This window comes from Lethenteron reissneri, chromosome 65 (genome assembly GCF_015708825.2).
Source record: "Lethenteron reissneri isolate LAM-NWPU_2019-01 chromosome 65, ASM1570882v1, whole genome shotgun sequence".
Taxonomy (NCBI): domain Eukaryota; kingdom Metazoa; phylum Chordata; class Hyperoartia; order Petromyzontiformes; family Petromyzontidae; genus Lethenteron; species Lethenteron reissneri.
In genome coordinates this window covers 1,916,150-1,937,394 of record NC_083843.1, presented here as the reverse complement: position 1 = coordinate 1,937,394, position 21,245 = coordinate 1,916,150, and the positions used below count along the sequence as shown (strand labels likewise).

Sequence of the window (21,245 nt, the reverse complement as noted above, 5' to 3'; positions counted from 1 at the left end):
TGAGTGCATGTCGCTGCTGCTGCTGCAGTAGAAGCGTGGGTGACTGTATTCTCTTCCCCTGTTCTGCATGGACATCTTCCGGGTTCTCAAGTTTCCTCCCATGTGTAATTGGTATTGACCAAAATATAACAATCCTGAAAAAAAATACCTGCAAATCACTTAATTGGGACCACACTAAGCAGCAACATTACCCCTCTACTACGGTAACTTGTTAAGATCCTCATGAAGACAGTGCCTTGTGACTCAGCCAGGCTTTCTTGCAGGCTACACCAGCCTAACGATAAGAATAATCACCAACGTGTAATCATCGTTTATATCAATGCAGCTCTTTCCACTGGGAGCGCACCACACATCGCTTTCTTCTTTTGTTCCTTGCAGGGTGCCATGACCTCGTGTGGCAGTGCCACCACAAGATGCAGGTCATGTTTGAGAACGTCCTGCCTCAGGGTTACACTATGACACAGAGATGCTCCCTCGATCAGGTGGGTCCTTGTGTATGTGTGTTTTTATGGCTGTGTCTTTGTGTTTGTGCCTGTGCGTCCGTGTGTCTGTGTGTGCCACTCTCTGCACGTGTGCTATGTATACATTGTGGGGAGCAGTGGCGCAGTGGTTAACACACTGCACTTAGAATCTGGTGACCCGAGTTCAATTCCCACTCACGTCTACCAATACCAGTGACGATTATCTGAACCAGTCCTAGGCCTCCCCTAGGTCGACTCAGCCTCAAATGAGTACCTGGAGCTGTGTATAAAAATCTCAAATGAGAAGACAAAGGTGGTCGGGCGTGGTGCTCGCCACTCACCTCGTGCGCTGTGTTGGCGTTCGGAGGTGGTCGCTTCAAGCACTTTCTCCATCAGTCTGTTAAGGCTACACGAGGATCTTTGTCCTTGTTGTGTATAAGTGCCCAGAAGATAAGGACAAACATTGATAGAGATCTTAGTGAGGAAACTGCACTGCAGTGGTTGTGGAGGAAAGGTAATCGTCAGAGCTCAGTTTAGAAAGTACAGCAGAGGTTGTTATTGGAATAGATGATAGCAATGCCAGCGTGTGTGTTGTGTTCCAGGTTGTATGTTTAAAAGCCTGCCTACAAAGCCCTAAACATGCATTTTGTATGCTTGCTTTACTTTGATTAAGAAAATATCTCATAAAACAGAGCATGGCAGCTAATTGGGCCCTTCCAATTGAAGTACATTAATCAAAATAATATCGAGATGTTTATGCTTTATATTTTATATGATTGTTGGGTTTGTTGTACTAAACAATGCAATGGATTTAGAAGTCATCATCTTCCCCCCCCCCCCCCCCCCCCGCTGTCTGGCTCTTAATTGTTCAACGCGTTGCCCAGTTGTCCAAATTTCGCTGATTAGTCACTTGTCTGAGTGTCGTTTTCTGTGATGATTAAACAAGTGGCGCGTTTCTCTAATGTGTGGCTTTGAAATAGTTTGAAAAAAGGGACCTTAGCACTAGTTCTGTGATATCCGCTTCTGTTGGGCCATTCTCTATCGGTGTAGGGCTTCACTGCATTTCTCTGCGAGAGTTCCACTTGCAGTTTTATCTCATGCCAGGACACTGATAGCGCATTCTGGATAACAATTCTGGGCAATGGGGAGGAAGTGATGTTATTATTCTGGAGGTGGTGGTGGCAACGCTGCTACTACACGTGGTTGGTGGATTACACACTGAGATGATGTCATGAATCTCCCTTCCCGTGGGCATCAGAAAGGAGCAGCACCCTGGCTCGACAGGCGAGGGCGGTACAGCAAATGTGGACTCCACTGTTCCGTCTCTGTGGGATGGAGTGTTGCTCCCTCACATGCGTTTGTTTCTCCAGTTGCTCCGATTTCCTGCCACATGTGAACCCTCATTAATTGGCCGAGAACACGTTTATATACAGAGGACTGCATAGCGTGGGCAGTTGTTGGTAGCACTGTCACATGGTGTGCATGGCTGCGGCTTTCCCATCTATCTGTGATTCCTCCTCGGTTCACCGAGTAGCTCCCTATATCTTTCTTCTACAGCGAGCAAATAACTGTGCAGTGGTGGGGAATTACAACTTAATATTAATATTATTCATCAGAGTAAGTTGTTGTTATTTGGACAATCGCACAAAGTGTACCTTCTGTCCCATGATCGGGAATGGATAGGAGGAAGACGAGTTCTGGAAGAGCATGATCAGCGACTACCTCAAGCCTCTGGAGGAAGACAATGTTCACAAGAAACGTGTGAATCAGGAACTCTTCGAGATAAGAAATAAGGTACTGGCGACGCATCATCGCGAGTACCGGAGATGCTTCAATAACAGAATAATTGCGTTACAGCGACAACGCGTTGTGCAAAGACCAGGCATTAAGCGAGTACTTACCGTACTTGGTCTGTGCTAGAAGAAGATTAAAAGGACATTGTATTATGTATGACTTATTATTCCTACTAATTTATTGCAAATTATTCTAATCATTCTAAAATGTATAAACCATGAAACAATAACAACACAAGTTACAATTTGGTGTTGGGCATGGACAGTAGGGGAGGGAATTGAACTCACAAAGAGGGGGTTCCTAAACAGCCTCGGGTCACCCCCCCCCCCGGCCAATGCAATGTAAAGCAGGCCAGGTCTGTCTGTCCCAACGTGCAGGGCACGTTTGTCTACTTCTTGATCAACGCGCTGTGGCTGGTGGCGACCCTGGCACTGCAGTTCGTGGGAGCCGTCCTTAACATCAAGATCCCGAGCACGAAGAATGAGGGGACGGTCATCGACGTGCCGCCCCTCGCCTTCATGTTCCTCATCACCACCGCCAGCATGCTCATAATCCAGTTCCTGGCCATGCTGTACCACAGGTGAGGGGGTGGGGGGTAGACCCACGCATGGCCATAGGAGGTATGTGTGCATGTCGACTCAGTGAACAACAACAGTGACATTTATCTGAACTGGTCCTGGACCTCCCCCTCGTGTGCCGTGCTGGCCTTCATAGGTGCTACTCGCTGACAGCACTTGCCCAAACAGTATCTTAAGGCTATACTGGGGATCCTTATCTTTGTGTGAGTATGGGTAGTGTGCTTTTGACCAGCTCCTGTTTGGCAGCCAAGGTCTCACTCCGAATCAGTCATGCAGCATTATCTTTTCATTTGGCTGCGTGACGCTGTGTGAAAGCTCCTTGGTCTGTTACTCGAAGCTCCAGGTTTTCTCGGCCACAGTGATGCCCTCCCTTATCTATGCTTTTGAGAATGACGTGGAGGCCTCTAAAGGAACATTTTTGTGCCAGTTAGAAACATTCAGGCTGACCCTGCCTACAATCCATCCCGAGTGTAACCAGACTGGATTGTGTAACGAGCTCACATATCCTTGAAAGATCTGGACGGTGAACTCCTCTGGCTAGCGCGGCTGTGTTGGCTGGATCAAGTAGCCCCTATGCCCAGCCATCGCATGGTAAAGCGGCTTCTCTTTGGCTGCATAGAGGGGGCTAACCGGGCACGACATAGACTGGAGAAGAGATGGACTGATGCAGTATAGGAGGATGTGGAGCTGAGTGGACTTGCCAACGACTAGAACCAGTGGTGTCAAGATCGGCCTCTATGGAGAAGGCTCGTTAAGGGCGCTGCTGGGCAGTTAGAGGCAGTCACCCTCTAGCAACAACGGAGAGCAGAGGAGCAATGCTCACCACAACAGGCGGAACACCGGGCGGCTAAAACTCAACAAGTTGGCACAGTAGGGGGCATAGCTGGTGCATCTGCCAGTCATCTCAGTCAGTTTACCATTGGCCCGTGGGTCTGTCCCGTGACCTTTTGCCATCTCGCCACCACGGCGCCCCCCCCCCCCCCCCCACTTCCACTTTGTGTCCCCAACCCCCTCCACCCCCGTGTAGGTTGTTCACGCTGCTGCACGTGCTCTCCTATGGGGAGTCGTCGTCATCGTCGTCATCGTCGTCACGGCAGCAATCGAGGAGTGGTGCTGTGGGCGGAGACAACGAAGCGTTCGTCAATGACGGAGACAATGATGATGAAACTCAGCAGTGCCGCCTCAGAGAGATCGTCTAACAGATCCCTGGACCTCGACTTGCACGCCGTACGTGGACCCACACACGTCGTGGTTGATCAATGACGGTGCGGTCAGTAAAGGTGCAGCCCTGAAAGTTGATTTCCTTGTTGCCACCCCCGGATGATGGGCCTCTTGCTACATGGAGCTCTATAGAGAGCCCCTCTCGAGTGGTGTCTTTGGCTTACTCTTCCACGCTGGGCACAGATGCCTTGAAAGACGTGGGAGTTGCCCATGCTTTACATCACCACTGCCCGCGACCTGCCGATCGACCAACTGTGCTGTGTCCATTTATGTGGCTGAGTGGACAGAGGTGGTGGGATTTAAGAAGCTTGCAGCAACATGGGACCTTTCAGTGTCGCTTCAATTTCAGCGGCACCGCAAGTGTATTGCCGTGTTAATTGCAGCATAGCAGCCTTTCATTACAATGGAATTCAGTCAAAAGAGCTACTGTTCAACAATGGTGGACATCTCTCGTAACATGATGTGCTCAAGTAAATGTAGGGGCTTTGAAGCTGCTCCTGGCCACAGACTTGGAGTGAAGATGCATGCGCAGTTGGAAGAAGGGGATTCAGGTTTTGAGAATGAAAAGTCCTCCCCACTGAGCGGAGATTGACCGGAGTCTTCAGCATGAGGACTTTGCTGCTGGAGCAGAGAGAGTGCAGATGGAAGGGGAGAGGGAGGTAAATAATGGTCAAGTCCCTAGAAGAGTGTGAAGAGTATCAGTGGGCCCTTGAGTTTGACTTGGGATAGGGTGGGGAGCCAGTTGAGGGATGCGTGATGTGGGCTCGTTTACGCGTGAGGTGGAGATGTCTTAGGAGGCATCAGCGACCATTGCCAGCGACGATTATTATATTTTCAATGTATAAAAGCGTAAGTGGTATTCTCCAATAGAAATTGATATCCGATACATAATGCATGTGATGATTTATTTGCTCACAATTATGTTTCCAGTTCGACATCAGATAGAGACGGCGATTCTATGTAGCAGTGGTCAGATGAAGGAAACGTCATGTTCTTATATGTATGTGTGTTGAACTTATTTTGCATCGCACTTAGCCAACCATGCTAATCGGGGATGTAAACATCACGCACACCAAGACTGGTCCGTTAACCATTGTAGTTAATGCAATCACATTTGTATGCCTGATTAATTTAGATGGTTAGCAACCAACATGGACAATCTTGTTTTTAGAAAGGTTTCCCTTCCAGGTAACACTTAACAAGATCCCCCGTATAACTTTAATAGACTAAACGGGCTGTTAGTGAGCACCTATAACGGCCGTCATGACACACAAGGAGGTGGGTGGCCAGCACCAAGTCAAACCACCTTACTGCACCAGGTACTCATTTGAGGCTGATTCGACCTATGGGAGGCCCAGAACCGGTTCAGATAATTAATTAATCGCTACTGTTGTTGGTGGCCATGAGTGGGAATCAAACTGGGGTCGCCAAGTTCTTAGCGCAAAAGACAATGAATGGCACATACTATTTTGAAATACTTGTGCAGGGCTATGAAGATGCGTTTTATTACATTTATTTTTTGGCCATATATATCTATATACCTAAGTATATTTATTGGTATTTATAATGTTATTTATTACAGAGATGTAGAGTTACATTGAGACTGTATGGATACATAAAACAAGATAGAAGAGGCAGTCAGGCAAAGGGACATTCATTCAACAATGCCATCCATTCAAAGCAGATGGTTTCCCCAGAATATTGGATTATAGAAGTGAATGCATGATTTTAATGCCAAGGCAATGATTTTCTGCTAATTGCCACCAAGAATATGTCATCTCCCTCGCCCGGTACACAGGAGGTCATGGGTTTAATTGCCAGAGCCTGGCGATGCCTGCTGTTGTACATTTGGAGTCCGCGTGTTCTCTCTCCCTGTGGTGGTCGGAGCTTGGATTTTTCTCCGCGTTCCTTGGTTCAGATGATTTGGCTGCTGCTACAAATGTCCACGTGTGGTGATATCAGTCAGTGCGGTCATGAGCTATGGCTAGGTCACCTATGGATAAGAGCTCATAGTGCAGTGGACTGTAACTGGTAACTGCTAAATATTCTGTTGATTCCCTTGCAGGTTTGGATCATTAAGCCAAACGCTTAACGATCCAAGCCTTTGAGGTCCACACTTCAATGGGCGCTTGTAGCGCTTATGCACACGCCAAGCTCTCTGTGTCTCTCTGATGGATGTCGGGCTCTTTCCGTGGCACAGAAGACATTTGTAGTGAGCGGCTGAACGTGCACTTCTCCCCCACCCCCCCCCCCCTCGAGTAGAATGTAGGTTACACTCCACTGCTTAATAAGAAATCCTGATAGGTTATTTTTAATTTACAACGTCGCGATTTATAGCTTTTGTACAACGTTACCAGATAATGTTTTAGTTTATGGAAATGAGAATAGGGCTCGTTTGTCGTAGAACATATTTGCACAATGATATTTAAGTATATTACCATGCAATGTACTAACACGGCTAACAAGGCACGTACTGATTATATGCATATTCTTGGTTCTTTCGGTCAAGTCACGGAGATAGAAAATAAAAATGAAATAAATACAAATTTAAAAATATAAGCAAAAAACCACGACGTTTCGATCGCAACACAAGCGGCCTTCATCAGGCAGAGAGAAAAGAGGGGGCAAGCCTCCAAATGCAACTGCTTATAATGGGCGGGGCAGCCAGTGCTAATGTAGGAGCAAAGCACTAGGAGTAGGAGTAAAGCACGAGGAGTAGGAGTAAAGCACGAGGAGTAGGAGTAAAGCACGAGGAGTAGGAGTACAGCGAGTGTGTTAGACAATGGGGGGAGGGAGGGGGTAGAGATAGGGAGAGAGAGATATATACAAAGTGTATATATACACTTTATTGCCTATTTTTGTTTAATTTTGCACTAATAAAGTTTACTGAGCCTCTGTTGTGCCGTTATCAGTCATGTTTTCTCGACTGCTTGCATAGAGATAATGGCGCAGACCTTCAATGAATCACCCCTCGGGGCGATTTAAACAGCCTGCCACCTACAGATTGCGCAACAGCGCCCCATACGACTTACAGCGGCGTTTTGAACTCGTCCGTTGGTGTAATTTTCATTGTTACCTGGAGCCACCCACCGCCAAATTTACATATCGCTTGGTTCACAGTTTAGCGCACTAATCAATACCCCCAACCACTTTAGCATTACCACATCCAAATACATAAAAAATTGCGTATGCATCACCCACCTGAAATAATGCCACTTTGCATAGTGGTCGAGATTTATGGAGGTGGACGGGTTGCTCAGAAAACAACGCTGGGCTGTCACCAGTGAGAAACTGGTTTCAGCTACTGAACCTAACTTTTATTTTACCCAGGTAATACAATTTCGTGGAAGGAACAACTATGAGTGACGACATGAGGCCATGCACGACTGTGAGCAGAAGTCTTCCAAGTCAACTATTTTGTTTATTAAATGAAAGAAAGTATGTTTATTATACTAGATATGGCCATAAACGACCTGGCCACAAATAATAGCTCGATGATTTGGATTATCACGTGTACATTTTTAGCAGCAGCCAAATTATCTGAAGGCACGTTGATTCAAAATGTGGAGGGAAAAACCGGAGGACCTGGAGAAAATCCTCGCGACCACGGAGAGAGACATTCTATCCTACAATGCAAGCCCACGGCGGTACACAAGGGACAAAAGGAGAGCAATGGGTGGGGTGGAGCGGCTGTCAGTGAGGGAGGTGACGGAATGGAATGGAGGGACATGGGCTGGGAATTTAGCAAATGTTGCTGTGGTAGGGAAGGAGGAATAAGGTGGAATGTGATGGTGAGTGACGGTGACAGATGGGTGCAACGTGGATGAGAGGCGGTGGGGTATGGGGCACATACGTGAAGTGGTAAAATTTGGATGGATGAGGGTATGTGAAGGGTGGTAGGGACAGTTCTGGTGGCGAGATAGTTGAGCTGATTGAGAAGCACAGCGGAGGGCTGGGGTAGAGATGTTTCGGTGCACATAGAAAGCGAGACGTGGGAGCCAGGTCATTAATTAGGTTTATTGGAGGGAAAAGAACAGGGGACTGGGAGTGGGTTTGAGATACTTGAAGGCGAACACGAAATATACAATAAGCATCAGGATCGGGATCGAACCCACGGACTCCTGCATAGCAGGCGAGGTAGTTAACATCTCCTAGCCACCAGCCTGTGACTGACAGGGCTCTCCCGGTGTAGCCAGCTGAATGCCTCACACCAACGACTTACAGACGGGTTGCTAAAAAACCAAAGCAATTGGAAATGGTTCCCACGTGACCACTTGATTTGATTTGCTCTGACAGATGGTGGAGATTGTATCTTCATACCCACACCATGTAACCCAAAGTATACAGGCAGTCCTCGACTTACGAACTTCCGACTTATAAACGCCCGAGTCTATGAAATATAAAAACATAATATTTACTTAAAATGCGAACGGGTCTCAGTAACGTACTAGGATCATAAACCGAGGACTGCCCATAACCAATTACAAATGATAACTACGTAACTTTTTTGTGAATGGGTTAGTGGTCATATATAGTTACTAATAGTTGTTAACATGGGGATAGTAAATTCGTGTGATACAGGTGTGGAATGTGGTCATAGCTGGGATCTTATTTTATAGAGCGCCTTCGCTCAAGGCACTATTTACAAAGTTTATTAAAAGCTATAACAAACACTGAGTGATTTATATGACAAGGGCAGTGCAAGGCCAGAGGAATGACACCACCACGATCCGCTCCCTTGAAAGAGTCATGCACATACTCCTGCCTCTCTTCCATGAGTTCCTCAGTCTTGTACCCGCGTATCCCGCTCTGTTGCACTGCAGTTCTGTGCTCTCCTCCTTCATCAACGTTGTATTATTTATCAGGTCAGACCCACTGAGCTATGAAGCTCTTTTGTCAGAAGTGACCTGGCCACATAATTATAGCTCAACGAAGTGGCTTATTACGTGGAAATGTAAAGCAGCAGCCAAATACTCTAAACGTGTGACGTTGATTCTCAATGTGAAAAAAAAACAGGAGCACTGGAGAAAAATACACGCGACCACTGGTAAAGAGAATGAAAGAGAGATGCATCTTCCAAATATAGAGGGGTCAGGGTCGGGATCGAACCCACGAGCTCCTCTATACCAGGCGAGGGAAATAACATCAGTCGGATCTAAAATAGGTACTGGAGCAGAGAGTAAAACACTGTAAATACAGTACTTGTAAAGACAAAGATCCCCCGTATAGCCTTACCAGACTGTTGGGGCAAGTACTGTTTGCGAGCAGCACCTATGTAGTGTCCTCCTTCATCTCGGCGTGTGTGTGCGGGTGGTGTGCGGTGCACACACTCAGTCGTAGACGAGGTAGTTGCAAGAGGCACCGTCTCTCTCTTTATTATCCGTTCACACCAACTCCGGCCTCTTCTCTCTCTTTACCACACTGCCGTACAGCCCGGCCTAGACATTTCCCTGTCCTAGATGCACCGACGGCATCGACCCAGACAGCCAACTACTGTCTGGCCACGCAATTATCGGGCGAAGGCGGCAGCGACGATGACAGCGACGACGAGATGAGTCCACTCACAGAACCGGCAGCCCGGAGTTCTCGCTCTTTGCTGCTTATATTCTACTCGGCAAGGCCTGGCTCCCTTCTCGAATCCACCAGAGGGTTCCAGGGGCATCCCGATGAGGTCTACCGTGACCCTTGCCCCAGTTCCGCCGCCCTCCCAGCACACCTGTGTATATGCTCGACGGCGTGTGCGTTAACTGTCCACTGCAGTTACCACTGCTGGACAGCAGTCAGCGTTGTGTCACTACACCTATGAAGGCCAGCACGGCACACGAGGAGTTGGGTCGCCTTTGTCTCGCTCATTACAAACGTTTACACATCACACCAGCAGAGGGCAGTGTACAGTAAACCATTATTGTGCTGTACCTTTATGCTTTTACGTTTTTGAAATCGACCTTACCAACTTGCACTGATAAGTGTCTTGCCTCACGGCAGATGTGGGGCGTGTGTAAAACAGGAATTTCCTGTTTTTGGATGCTGGGGGTGGTCACGTGACCAGGAAGTTACGATTTTAGATTTCCACTGTACCACGCGGGCGTCGGCCATTACACAGATAAGTCAAGATGGCGGCACACATCGCGTCTCAGTGAAGCTAGACGCAGTTGTCCATCGTGGGACTTTGAGAAGCATTATCTTTAAGTTTGTTTATATTCTTGTAATATTGGCAATGCTGTTGTAATGTTGGAATGACCGTTATAGTGATGTAAATGCCTTTATGGTGCCGTTAAGTTGTTGTGGTAAATACGAGGCCTAGTTAGCAACGAAGCCTGCAACTTTCCTTATTGTGGATGTTACTTGTGATTTAGTAGGTCGAGTCAGACTTGTGCCCAGGTGGCTATGTTGCGATCCTGAGAGCAAAGATGACGAAGTATCTCATCCACAGTTTAGTGTTATGTGTAATGCTGTACATTTGGGGTGCAGTGGGATGAATACACGATGTGCCTTTATGCAACGCACCGGCTTGTGCTCTTGCGTAGTTGTTCAGTGGTAATGTAGGGGCCTGGTCCGTCCAGGATCTATTGTTATCTAAGACAATGTTCTGATGCTGTGGTGTTCATTGTGTTGGTGTTTCCTGGTTATAACAGATGCTGTATCTGTGTTTTCTCACCATTTTTGCCTTGTTAAAATCAATAAATGACGATTGGAGTTGGACGTTCATCCTGGCTCCGAGGGTTTATTGAACGCAAGGTTATCTACTCAGCTAGCGGTGAAATGCAGCGCACAGCGAGGCCGAGACAGTAAAAAGACACTCTTCTTGAAGCTCCCAACCAGTGCTGCAGCCAGCTCTGCAGCAATAAAAAGACATTCTTCTTGAAGCTCCCAACCAGTGCTGCAGCCAGATCTGCAGCAAGTAAAAAGACATTATTCTTGGAGCTCTCAAGCAGTCAGCCTGCAGCAAGCAAAGGAGCTCTCAAGCAGTCAGCCTGCAGCAAGCAAGGAGCTCTGCAACGAGTCTACATTAAAATCGTGCTGCAAGCATCGCAGCATGGAAAGCCACAGTTCAGCAGGGAGAGATGCTGAAGAAGGTGATTTAAGCAATCCAGGACCTCCCATCCTGCCTCAAGAGGACCAAGGGAGTTCAAGGCCCCAAAGAGAGGTCAGGTTGACACAACGGGCCTTGGAAAGCTAGATGCTGAGAAACAGGACCTTGATGCCAGGATGCAACGGGCATGGGACCGGGTTGAAGCAGATATATCTGAAGCTTCAAACGCCTCAGACACAGTGGCCTCAATTCAGCGGGCCATCCAGCGAGTGAAGGTGAGCAGCTCAAGCTACAAGCTCCTGGCAAATAAATACATCTCCCTCCTGATGAAAGTGAAAACAGATGAGGGCATTGAGGGAGTGCGCACGCAAGAGCACTTCCTCGAACTGCTCCATGATAATGTGCAGTCAGTGATACAAGATGCAATGGACCATGTGGAGGGCTTAAGAGAGACACGATCCCAGCACTCTGTTTCATCCAGGTCCACCACAATATCTAAAGGCTCAGCACACTCAAATACATCAACCACTAGTATGGCAGCAGCTCAGGCACGTGAAGCAGCAGAAGCAGCAAACGCCCGTATCGCCTATATGGCTGAAGAGGAAACCATGCTAATTGAAAAGGCCCGCATACAAGAAGAAGCAAGCATAGCAACATCTGCCACACGGAAGAAAGCAGAACAAAAAAAAGCAGAGCAAGAGAGTATATTAGTGGCTATTGCCGCACGGAGAAAAGCAGAGCTTGATGAGCAAGAGAGTATATTAGTGGCTACTGCCACACGGAAGAAAATTGAGCTGGATGCTAAGTTAAGTACCCTACAACTCAAAAAGGAAGCAGCTGCCGCAAGGGCCCAGGCAGAGGTGCTCGAAGCAGCAGCCAACCTGGATAAGGAAGAGAATTGGAGCGAGTTTGGCACTCAGATACCTGTCAAGGACCGTGATCAACTCACCAGAAAAAATATTTTGGACTGGTCTGAACAATGCATCAATGCTACTCCACCAAACGATACTGAACAAAGGGTGGACGTTCAGGCATCGCCATCTCCACACCGAATGAACATGAATGCTGTCTACGGGAATGGTGTAAATGCATATCCTGCCCTGGCAGTTAGTCGCCGACTCAGCGTCGCACACGAGGGGTCAGACGTGGATGCATCAAGTCAGACCCACATTCCAGACAGTCACATAAAGGGATCAAACCAACGTGATCGAAACCCTTTGGGCCCACAGTCCAACGCGATCGCAAATGACGGCATGCAAGACAATACAGCCAATAATGCCACCTCACAAGCGCCAGTATGGACACACCCTGGATCAGCAGGATAAGGGGACTTTGCTAGGTACCTGGCTCACCGCAAACTAATCAACACAGGACTCGTTAAGTTTGATGACCACTCTGAGAACTATCGAGCCTAGAGATCTAGCTTCAGGAATGCAATCCGAAATGCAGACATCTCTGCAAGTGAAGAACTGGACCTGTTGGTGAAATGGTTAGGAAATGAATCTGCAGAGTACGCAAAGAGGATCCGGTCAGCAAACATTGACGACCCCGCCTCAAGCCTGCATGCGGTGTGGGAGAGGCTCGAGGAGTGCTATGGTAGCCCAGAAACTATTGAGAAGGCTCTCTTCAAGAAGTTGCAGAACTTTCCAAAAATATCTGGTAGGGACAATAAAAGGTTACGAGAGCTTGGAGATCTTTTGATGGAGCTTGAATCAGCCCAGGCTGATCCCTACTTACCAGGTTTAATTTTCTTGAATACCTACCATGGCGTGAACCCCATCGTAGAGAAATTGCCATTTGACGTGCAGGAAAAATGGAGAACAGCGGGTTCAAGATACAAGTCAGAGCATCAGGTTGCATTCCCCCCATTCTCTTTTTCTCAAAGTTTATCCGCAACCTGGCTAAGACCAGAAATGACCTGAGTTTCATGTTTTGCACCACGGGGATTTCCAGTCCAGATCTCCCAAGAATGGAAAGAGCAATGGCGAAACGAGGAACAGCGAGAGTGCCAATTTCCGTACACAAGACTGAGGTCTCTCCTACGACATTCGCAAACTCCATCCAGGCAATCACCACAAATAAAAAGATAGAGGATCCAGAGAAGCAATGCCCATTGCATGATAAACCTCACTCCCTCCAGAAATGCCGTGAGTTCAGGAGGAAGCCATTGGAAGAGCGGAAGAACATGCTGAAATAATTTGGAGTGTGCTTCAAATGCTGTGCTTCTACAAACCACCTTGCAAGGAATTGCAAGGCAGATATCAAGTGCGAGGAATGTGGCAGCGACAAACACGCAACTGCTCTGCACACATTTTACTCCAAACCCAGTGGCACTAAGGCTTCCGATCCCGAAGCAGAGCACGGCGGGGAGCAATGCGAGACCGCCGCACTCACTTCGTCAATCACAACCAAATGCACAGAAGTCTGTGGAGAAGGCTTCAAAGGAAGATCTTGCTCAAAGATATGCCTCGTCCGAGTGTATCCAAAAGGACATCCTGAAAGGGCAGTAAGGATATATGCCATAATGGACGACCAGAGCAACAAGTCTTTGGCAAGGTCAGAGTTCTTTGATCAGCTAAGCGTAGGTGGGAATTCCTTTCCATACACACTCAGAACATGCTCAGGACTGATGGAAACAGCAGGAAGAAGAGCGAGCGGCCTCATGGTGGAAACCATGGATAGCACCATGAAGCTAGCCCTTCCTACGGTGACAGAGTGCAACGAGATACCGGACGATAGGAGTGAGATTCCCACGCCCGAAGTTGCACATCACCACCCACACCTGAAACCCATAGCAGAGTTCATCCCACCATTGGATCACGCGGTACAGATTTTAATTCTGCTCGGCAGGGACATGCTGAGAGTCCACAAGGTTCGTAATCAACGCAACGGACCTCACGATGCTCCCTACGCCCAGAAACTCGACCTAGGATGGGTCATCGTAGGTGATGTTTGTCTCGATGGAAGACACAAACCAGACCACATTAGCACATTCAGAACGAGTGTGCTCATGAATGGACGCACGTCGCTCTTCAAACCGTGCCCCAACCACTTCACGCTGAAAGAGAAACTCGGCGAGAGAAGTCCAGGCTGTACCGTGCAGACGTACAAAGAAACCACCATGCTGACCACAACTTCCCTCGTACATCCACCGTCTTTGCTGGATTTTGTTCCTCCACGTTTCTCCAAGCCAGTCCTGACTGACAAGAGGAAGCCAGAGACGAAGCTACTGCTCGTCGCTCTGCTGGTGGTCGTGGCGGTGGTCGCTGCGGCCATGGCCTCTCCGTTCCTAGACCCAGAGCTGTCGTCTGAGTGGGAATTCTGGAAGGAGTTCCACGGCAAGGCCCCACAACCGGAACATACCATCCCAAGGCTCGAGCTGTGTGGAGCCGTTCTTGCTACAGAGGTGGCGGAACTGATCTTAGGCGAATTGGACATCAAACTGGATGCGGTCAAGTTCTACACGGACAGTAAGGTCGTACTAGGCTACATAAACAACCAAACCAGAAGGTTCTACACCTACATCAGCAACCGGGTGGAACGCATCAGGAGATCGACGCAGCTGGAGCAATGGAATTATGTTCCAACTGATCAGAATCCAGCAGATCTCACAACTAGGTCCGTCCCTGCATCTCTGCTGAATCAAACCATCTGGCTGACGGGTCCAGCGTTCCTCTTACGACGAGACGGTGGCCCATGGACTACCAAAGAGACCTTTGGCCTCATAGAGCCCGAGTCAGACAAGGAGATTCGTCCTCAAGTGACAAATTTCGTAACAAATGTGCGACCAAGCAGTCCACTGAGTCCACACCATTTTGAACATTTCTCGATATGGACGACGCTCGTGTGAGCGATAGCACAACTAACGCATATCGCAGACTGCTTCCACCGCCCGATGAGAGGCACCACTGGTAGCTGCAATGGATGGCATCACTGCACAGTGCCACGCACTGAAGACGAGCTTTCCAGAGCAAGGAAATCAATCTTCCGCTGTGTGCAACAGGCATCTTATGCAAGTGAGATCAAGGCCATCAGCAAGGGAGAAGACCTTCCTCGGGTCAGCACCCTCAGGAAGCTAAACCCCAGAATGGACAAAGAGGACTTGCTCAGGATCGGTGGTCGGCTAGGGAATGCAAATTTAGATGAGAATGAACGAAACCCCCTCATAATCCCAAGCCAGAGCCACATCGCGATCTTACTTGTGCGCCACTACCACGAGAAGGTCAAGCACCAAGGTCGGCACTTCACAGAAGGAGCAATCCGATCTGCAGGGCTGTGGATCGTTGGAGCAAAGAGGTGCATCGCCAGCACAATCCACAAGTGTATCAGGTGTCAAAGCAACGTGAAAAACAGGAAGAACAGAAAATGGCAGACCTCCCAGCCGATCGACTCAGTGTGGAACCTCCCTTCACCTCTGTAGGGATCGACGTGTTCGGACCATGGACAGTCATCTCCCGCCGCACCAGAGGAGGGCTCGCGAACAGCAAACGTTGGGCAGTGCTGTTCACCTGTATGAGTACACGAGCAGTGCACATCGAAGTCATCGAGTCCATGGACTCTTCGAGCTTTATAAATGCACTCCGGAGATTCTTCGCCATCAGAGGGCCAGCCAGGCAACTCCATTCTGATTGTGGAACCAATTTCACAGAAGCATGTAAAGAGCTTAAGATCAATACGGAGAATGTCGAAGATGATTCTGTCAGGAAATACCTTAGTGACCAAGGCTGCACATGGATCTTCAATCCTCCCCACTCTTCGCATATGGGTGGAGCCTGGGAACGCATGATCGGGATTGCTCGACGCATTCTCGACTCCATGCTATGTGATGTCGGGTCTACAGGGCTCTCTCACGAGGTCTTGACCACTCTCATGGCCGAGGTCTCAGCCATAATTAATTCAAGACCCCTGATCCCCGTCTCAACCGACCCAGAGTCACCATTCATCTTGACTCTTGCTACACTTCTTACCCAGAAGACAGACGTGTTCACAGCACCTACCGAGGAGGCCAGCACTGCAGATCTCTACAAACGTCAATGGAGACAAGTGCAGAGCTTCGCGAACACGTTCTGGCATCGCTGGAAAAACGAGTACCTTACGACACTCCAAGTGCGCAACAAGTGGCAGTCTAACAGACCAGACATCCAAGAAGGCGACCTCGTCCTACTGAAGGACAACCAAGCCAAATAGAATGAGTGGCCAATGGGCCGCATCCTCAAGTCGATTCCAAGTGCCGATGGAAAAGTTCGAAAAGTCGAGGTTATTATTGCGAAGCAAGGTGTCGCAAGAACTTTCGTCAGGCCCATAGTCGAGACAGTACTACTTCTCTCTCGCAAAGATATGGACAAATAAACCACCCGTTGAAGTTGTTATACATTCGTTTAGATAGGAAATAAATGGTGGTATCTTTTAGATACCAGACGGGGAGTGTCTTGCCTCACGGCAGATGTGGGGCGTGTGTAAAACAGGAATTTCCTGTTTTTGGATGCTGGGGGTGGTCACGTGACCAGGAAGTTACGATTTTAGATTTTCACTGTACCACGCGGGCGTCGGCCATTACACAGATAAGTCAAGATGGCGGCACACATCGCGTCTCAGTGAAGCTAGACGCAGTTGTCCATCGTGGGACTTTGAGAAGCATTATCTTTAAGTTTGTTTATATTCTTGTAATATTGGCAATGCTGTTGTAATGTTGGAATGACCGTTATAGTGATGTAAATGCCTTTATGGTGCCATTAAGTTGTTGTGGTAAATACGAGGCCTAGATAGCAACGAAGCCTGCAACTTTCCTTATTGTGGATGTTACTTGTGATTTAGTAGGTCGAGTCAGACTTGTGCCCAGGTGGCTATGTTGCGATCCTGAGAGCAAAGATGACAAAGTATCTCATCCACAGTTTAGTGTTATGTGTAATGCTGTACATTTGGGGTGCAGTGGGATGAATACACGATGTGCCTTTATGCAACGCACCGGCTTGTGCTCTTGCGTAGTTGTTCAGTGGTAATGTAGGGGCCTGGTCCGTCCAGGATCTATTGTTATCTAAGACAATGTTCTGATGCTGTGGTGTTCATTGTGTTGGTGTTTCCTGGTTATAACAGATGCTGTATCTGTGTTTTCTCACCAGTTTTACCTTATTAAAATCAATAAATGACGATTGGAGTTGGACGTTCATCCTGGCTCCGAGGGTTTATTGAACGCAAGGATATCTACTCAGCTAGCGGTGCAACACAGCGCACAGCGAGGCCGAGACAATAAGAGTAGTGAAGTAAGGTCAAATAACCCCCAAGACCTGAACGGCATGGGCAGGATCGCATCCAGCAGTGGATTGATGAAATAAATGTGCGTGAATATTACTGTGCGAGGCTGTGGTTACTATTTTACACGGGTCGTATTTATAAAGAGTTGCTACAAGAGTTTCATAACATCGTGGTGCTGGCATCATCACCAAAGTGCATTACTACTGCACACACATCAACATTACTATTAGTACTATAATGACCAAGATAATAGACCGCTTACCTAACTAAGCATACGGTCAAACAGACAATCAGGTAGTGTTCCAAGGCCTCCCATTGGTGCAGAGAGGCCTCCCAAGTGATTGGTTGGGAAGCAACATTTAAAGGGATTAGAGGAAATATTTGAAAGGTAAAAGGCAGGAAGCAAAGGTGGACTGTAAAAGGACGGTGGGCAACTGTTGGTGGGGAAGGTTCAGGATTGGCCAAAGGGAGTGGGGTGATAGAAGCCTACAGAGAGGGGACTTGGGAGGTATAATAGGAAACAGCACAAGGAGAGGGGACGTTCGGGGGAGACGGAGCTCAAGCCTCAAGAACCAGCCCTGGGCATCGTTAGTGCTGTGTCTAAATAAAGGCTCCTAAAAAGTCACCACGTGTGTTGGCGTCACTGCAGACTGATGTGAGAAGTGGGGTGACTAAAGAATGTCGTGCCCAAACCGATGGAAGAACCCACCGACGATGTCTAACGATGAAGAGATCTTAATACAGAATGTCCTGTACGACGAGAATCTGGAGATCAACGTCGGGGACGCAAAAGAGGCTGGAGCGGCACTGGTGACGACTGCCCGGCCTGCGCATCTCGTTGCTCGTCTCAGACTGATATGACGTTTTGATGCAGTGTGTGAACTTCAGAACTGGGAAAACAAAGGTGGTCAGGCATGGTATAAAGCAGTCCCCGACCTATGAACGCCCTACTTACGAATATCCGCCCTTATAAACAAACCGTGATAAAACATTATTATTCAACAATTCGAATTGCGAAAATTTGCTCATACTTGCGAACCAAATAGCGAAACTATTTTGTTCGGCGGTGAGATCTTTCGCGTGATTTCCTAAGTCCCAGCATCAGACTGGGAGTGTGTGTGTAAAAGTGAGTGCACCTGAATTGGCACAGGCGCCGTGGTGACGTTGCCGTCAGTTAGTAGCGAATTGTGGCTACTGGTGAGCGCGTGTGTGTATGCGTGCGCGCCCTTGCCCCCGTGTGTGTGAGTCATTGTTTGCCCTCCATTCTGTTAAGGTTATACCAGCGATTGTTGTCTTTCTTTATGTGTGGGGAGTGTGTAGTGCAAAGGGGAGTCAAAAGAAACCTGGCGTGGTGCTGGCCACCCAACCCCTCGTGTGCTGTGCCGGTCTTCTTAGGCGCTCGCGAACATAACTTTCCCCAGCAGTCTGTTAAGGCTTTCGGAGGGATCGTTGTTGTGTATGCGTGTGTGCGTACCCCCAGTGCGTGAAAATTAAACGTATTTTTTTATTTTCATTTTACTTTATTTAATGTTTTATTTACCATACAGTATTTATTACAATATTTCTTAACAATGCTTCATGTTTTGTTAAGCTTTAATATATGTTATGTACAGTATGTGCAGTACGTACAATGAACAAATCGACGAACGGGTCTCAGGAAGGAACTCCGTTTGTGAGTCGGGGAATGCCCGACAGGCCCATGCCACCACAACCACCCAGCGTCAGTGAATAAAGTTACATTTAACCCGAGTTTTGTGTGAGTGTATGTCTGTGTGTCGGGAGTGTTGGCGCTGCAGATAGTGCAGTGTTATTAACCGGGCCACCTGAGTACGATTCCTATTCATGACCAATAACAATTACGAATTTATTTTTGTTTATTACATTGATATTGTAAACAAGTACGCAGGCCCGTTGCAGCACTTTGGATAGCGAAAACCACCGTGTAATATCTTTCGCGGGAAAACAATCCCAACGCAACTGAGCGATTTAATGGAAAGGGGGGGGGGGGAAAGGATTAGGGGCGGGCTGCCTCATTCACGTGGGGGCATCGCACAGGTGGAAAATTGGGATAGGGGGGATGATTGGGACAGTGGAGATAGGGGGTACAACCAACTCATTGAGGGGTAGAGAGAGACATGGGGTGGGGGAGGGATGAGGGGAGACTGAGTATAACCGTAAAATAAAAAAAACATAATTGCGACCATTGTGCGATAACACTTTGCCTCCGCCAATAGGAGCACCAATCTTGCTCGATACTTGAACGGGATTTTACCTCCCTTATTCGATCCTTGTCTCCCGCCCCCTCATGTGGATTGTTCACTTCAGCATCTGCACAAGGGGGGGTGGCATCTGGCTTCAAATTCTTTCTCGCTTGCCTTGAGCTTATGACCCAGGCGTTCCATGCTCGCTTGTGCGGGGAGTTTGCTATTCCACTACGTCCATATGAAAGGCTCATGATTCTTCCTCTTGACCAAGAATATCTTTCTTTTGATGATGTCAATGGTCTGGAGCACAGCATGTTGGTGTCTCGATGCCATGCAGGGTTTCAACTTCACATGGTCTCTTCTACCGACGGGGAGAGATTAGTGGTGAACAGGTCAATGAAGAAACTCGTCATTTCATGGTAAATTTCGTAACATCTGGAAAAAGCCAGAAAGTGTGGAGATACGTTTGTATCGTGCTCAGGGGTGCATCTGGAGCAATCTGGCGAGACCTCCATAGATTATGCTCTGCTCTCATTCGTCAAGTATGCTCCGTGAATGAATTTAAACTGAGTGAGTTTGATTGCGGGAGTTCTTGGATCGGTTTGTGGTGCTCGCCGGATCTGTGCCCAGTTCTGAAGTGAAATATCGTGATTGACGAATCTGTGAAACAGCTTTTAAGATGCTGCTCTAGTGACAAGAACTTCCTTCTTCTGAAGCAGATAGGCTTCGGACAGTCGGTGACCATCTCTGGATGTTATCAACCGGCCAATAATAGAGTGAACCGGTGCATTTATTTTATTGTAAGGGGATTTTGCTATGGCATTTCTGATCTGGAGATACTTCAAGAATTGGGATTGGGGAATATAAGTGGCTTCCACCCCTTTGACGGACCATACCCTCCCGTCCAATGGTAAAAGATCATTCGCCCTGTACAGGCCATAATACCTCCAGCTGTTCCGTCTTATGAGCTTGCCCCCCACTTTTCATGATGTGTTACCCCATAGCGTTGGCCCTCTGTGTAGAGGGTGTTAGAGGGCAGACTCGCGGTCTTTGCAACATGTCAGCGTCGATGTGACTCTTGATAACGGCCTGAGTAAACTAGAGGCCGACCGAAACTGAATTTCTGGTTTTGGCCGAAACCGAAACCAGACCGAAAGTAAAAAATTGACTTTCGGCTGAAACCGAAGCCGAAACCGAAAGTTTAACTACACTTTCGACCAAGACCGAAAAAGAAAGGTATATAACCGAAGTTACCGAACACAAGATTTATGAAATACGAGCTTTACTACCCGGCTTTGCCCGTGGACTTGGATTAACCACGCCGCCTTTGTCTCCCCAGTGGCGATGTTGACATACCACACCACTTACTCGTTTGAGGCTGAGTCGACCTAGGGGAGGCCCAGGACCGGTTCAAATAATCGTCACCGGCTGTGAGCGGGAATCGAACTCGGGCCGCCGGGTTCGTAGCACAGCGCCCGAATCGCTACGCAGTCGCTGCCCCGCCCCCCACACACACAGGAAAAAGACAAAATCCCCGTGTAGCCTGTGAGACTGAAAAAGCAAGTGCTGTTAGCGAGTATCTATGAAGGCCGGCACTGCACGGCACACGAGGGGGTGGGTGGTGTTGTATATGTCGGGTCTTGAAAAATTAATAAAAAAGAATACAAATGTAATGAAGAAAAAAACATAATTATTATGCTAA

The 21,245-nt window shown here is 48.0% G+C and overlaps 1 protein-coding gene across 1 annotated transcript in view; it reads left to right on the top strand.

Moving 5' to 3' along the window:
* LOC133359437 (chitin synthase chs-2-like) overlaps positions 1-4,032 on the top strand; it is a 33,169-nt gene extending 29,137 nt beyond the window's left edge. The window contains exons 17-20 of the mRNA XM_061577847.1: positions 379-482; positions 2,145-2,255; positions 2,633-2,835; positions 3,861-4,032. Coding sequence (XP_061433831.1) covers positions 379-482; positions 2,145-2,255; positions 2,633-2,835; positions 3,861-4,032 — 590 coding nt within the window. The remainder of the gene's footprint in view (positions 1-378; positions 483-2,144; positions 2,256-2,632; positions 2,836-3,860) is intronic.
* Positions 4,033-21,245: the final 17,213 nt, after the last annotated feature.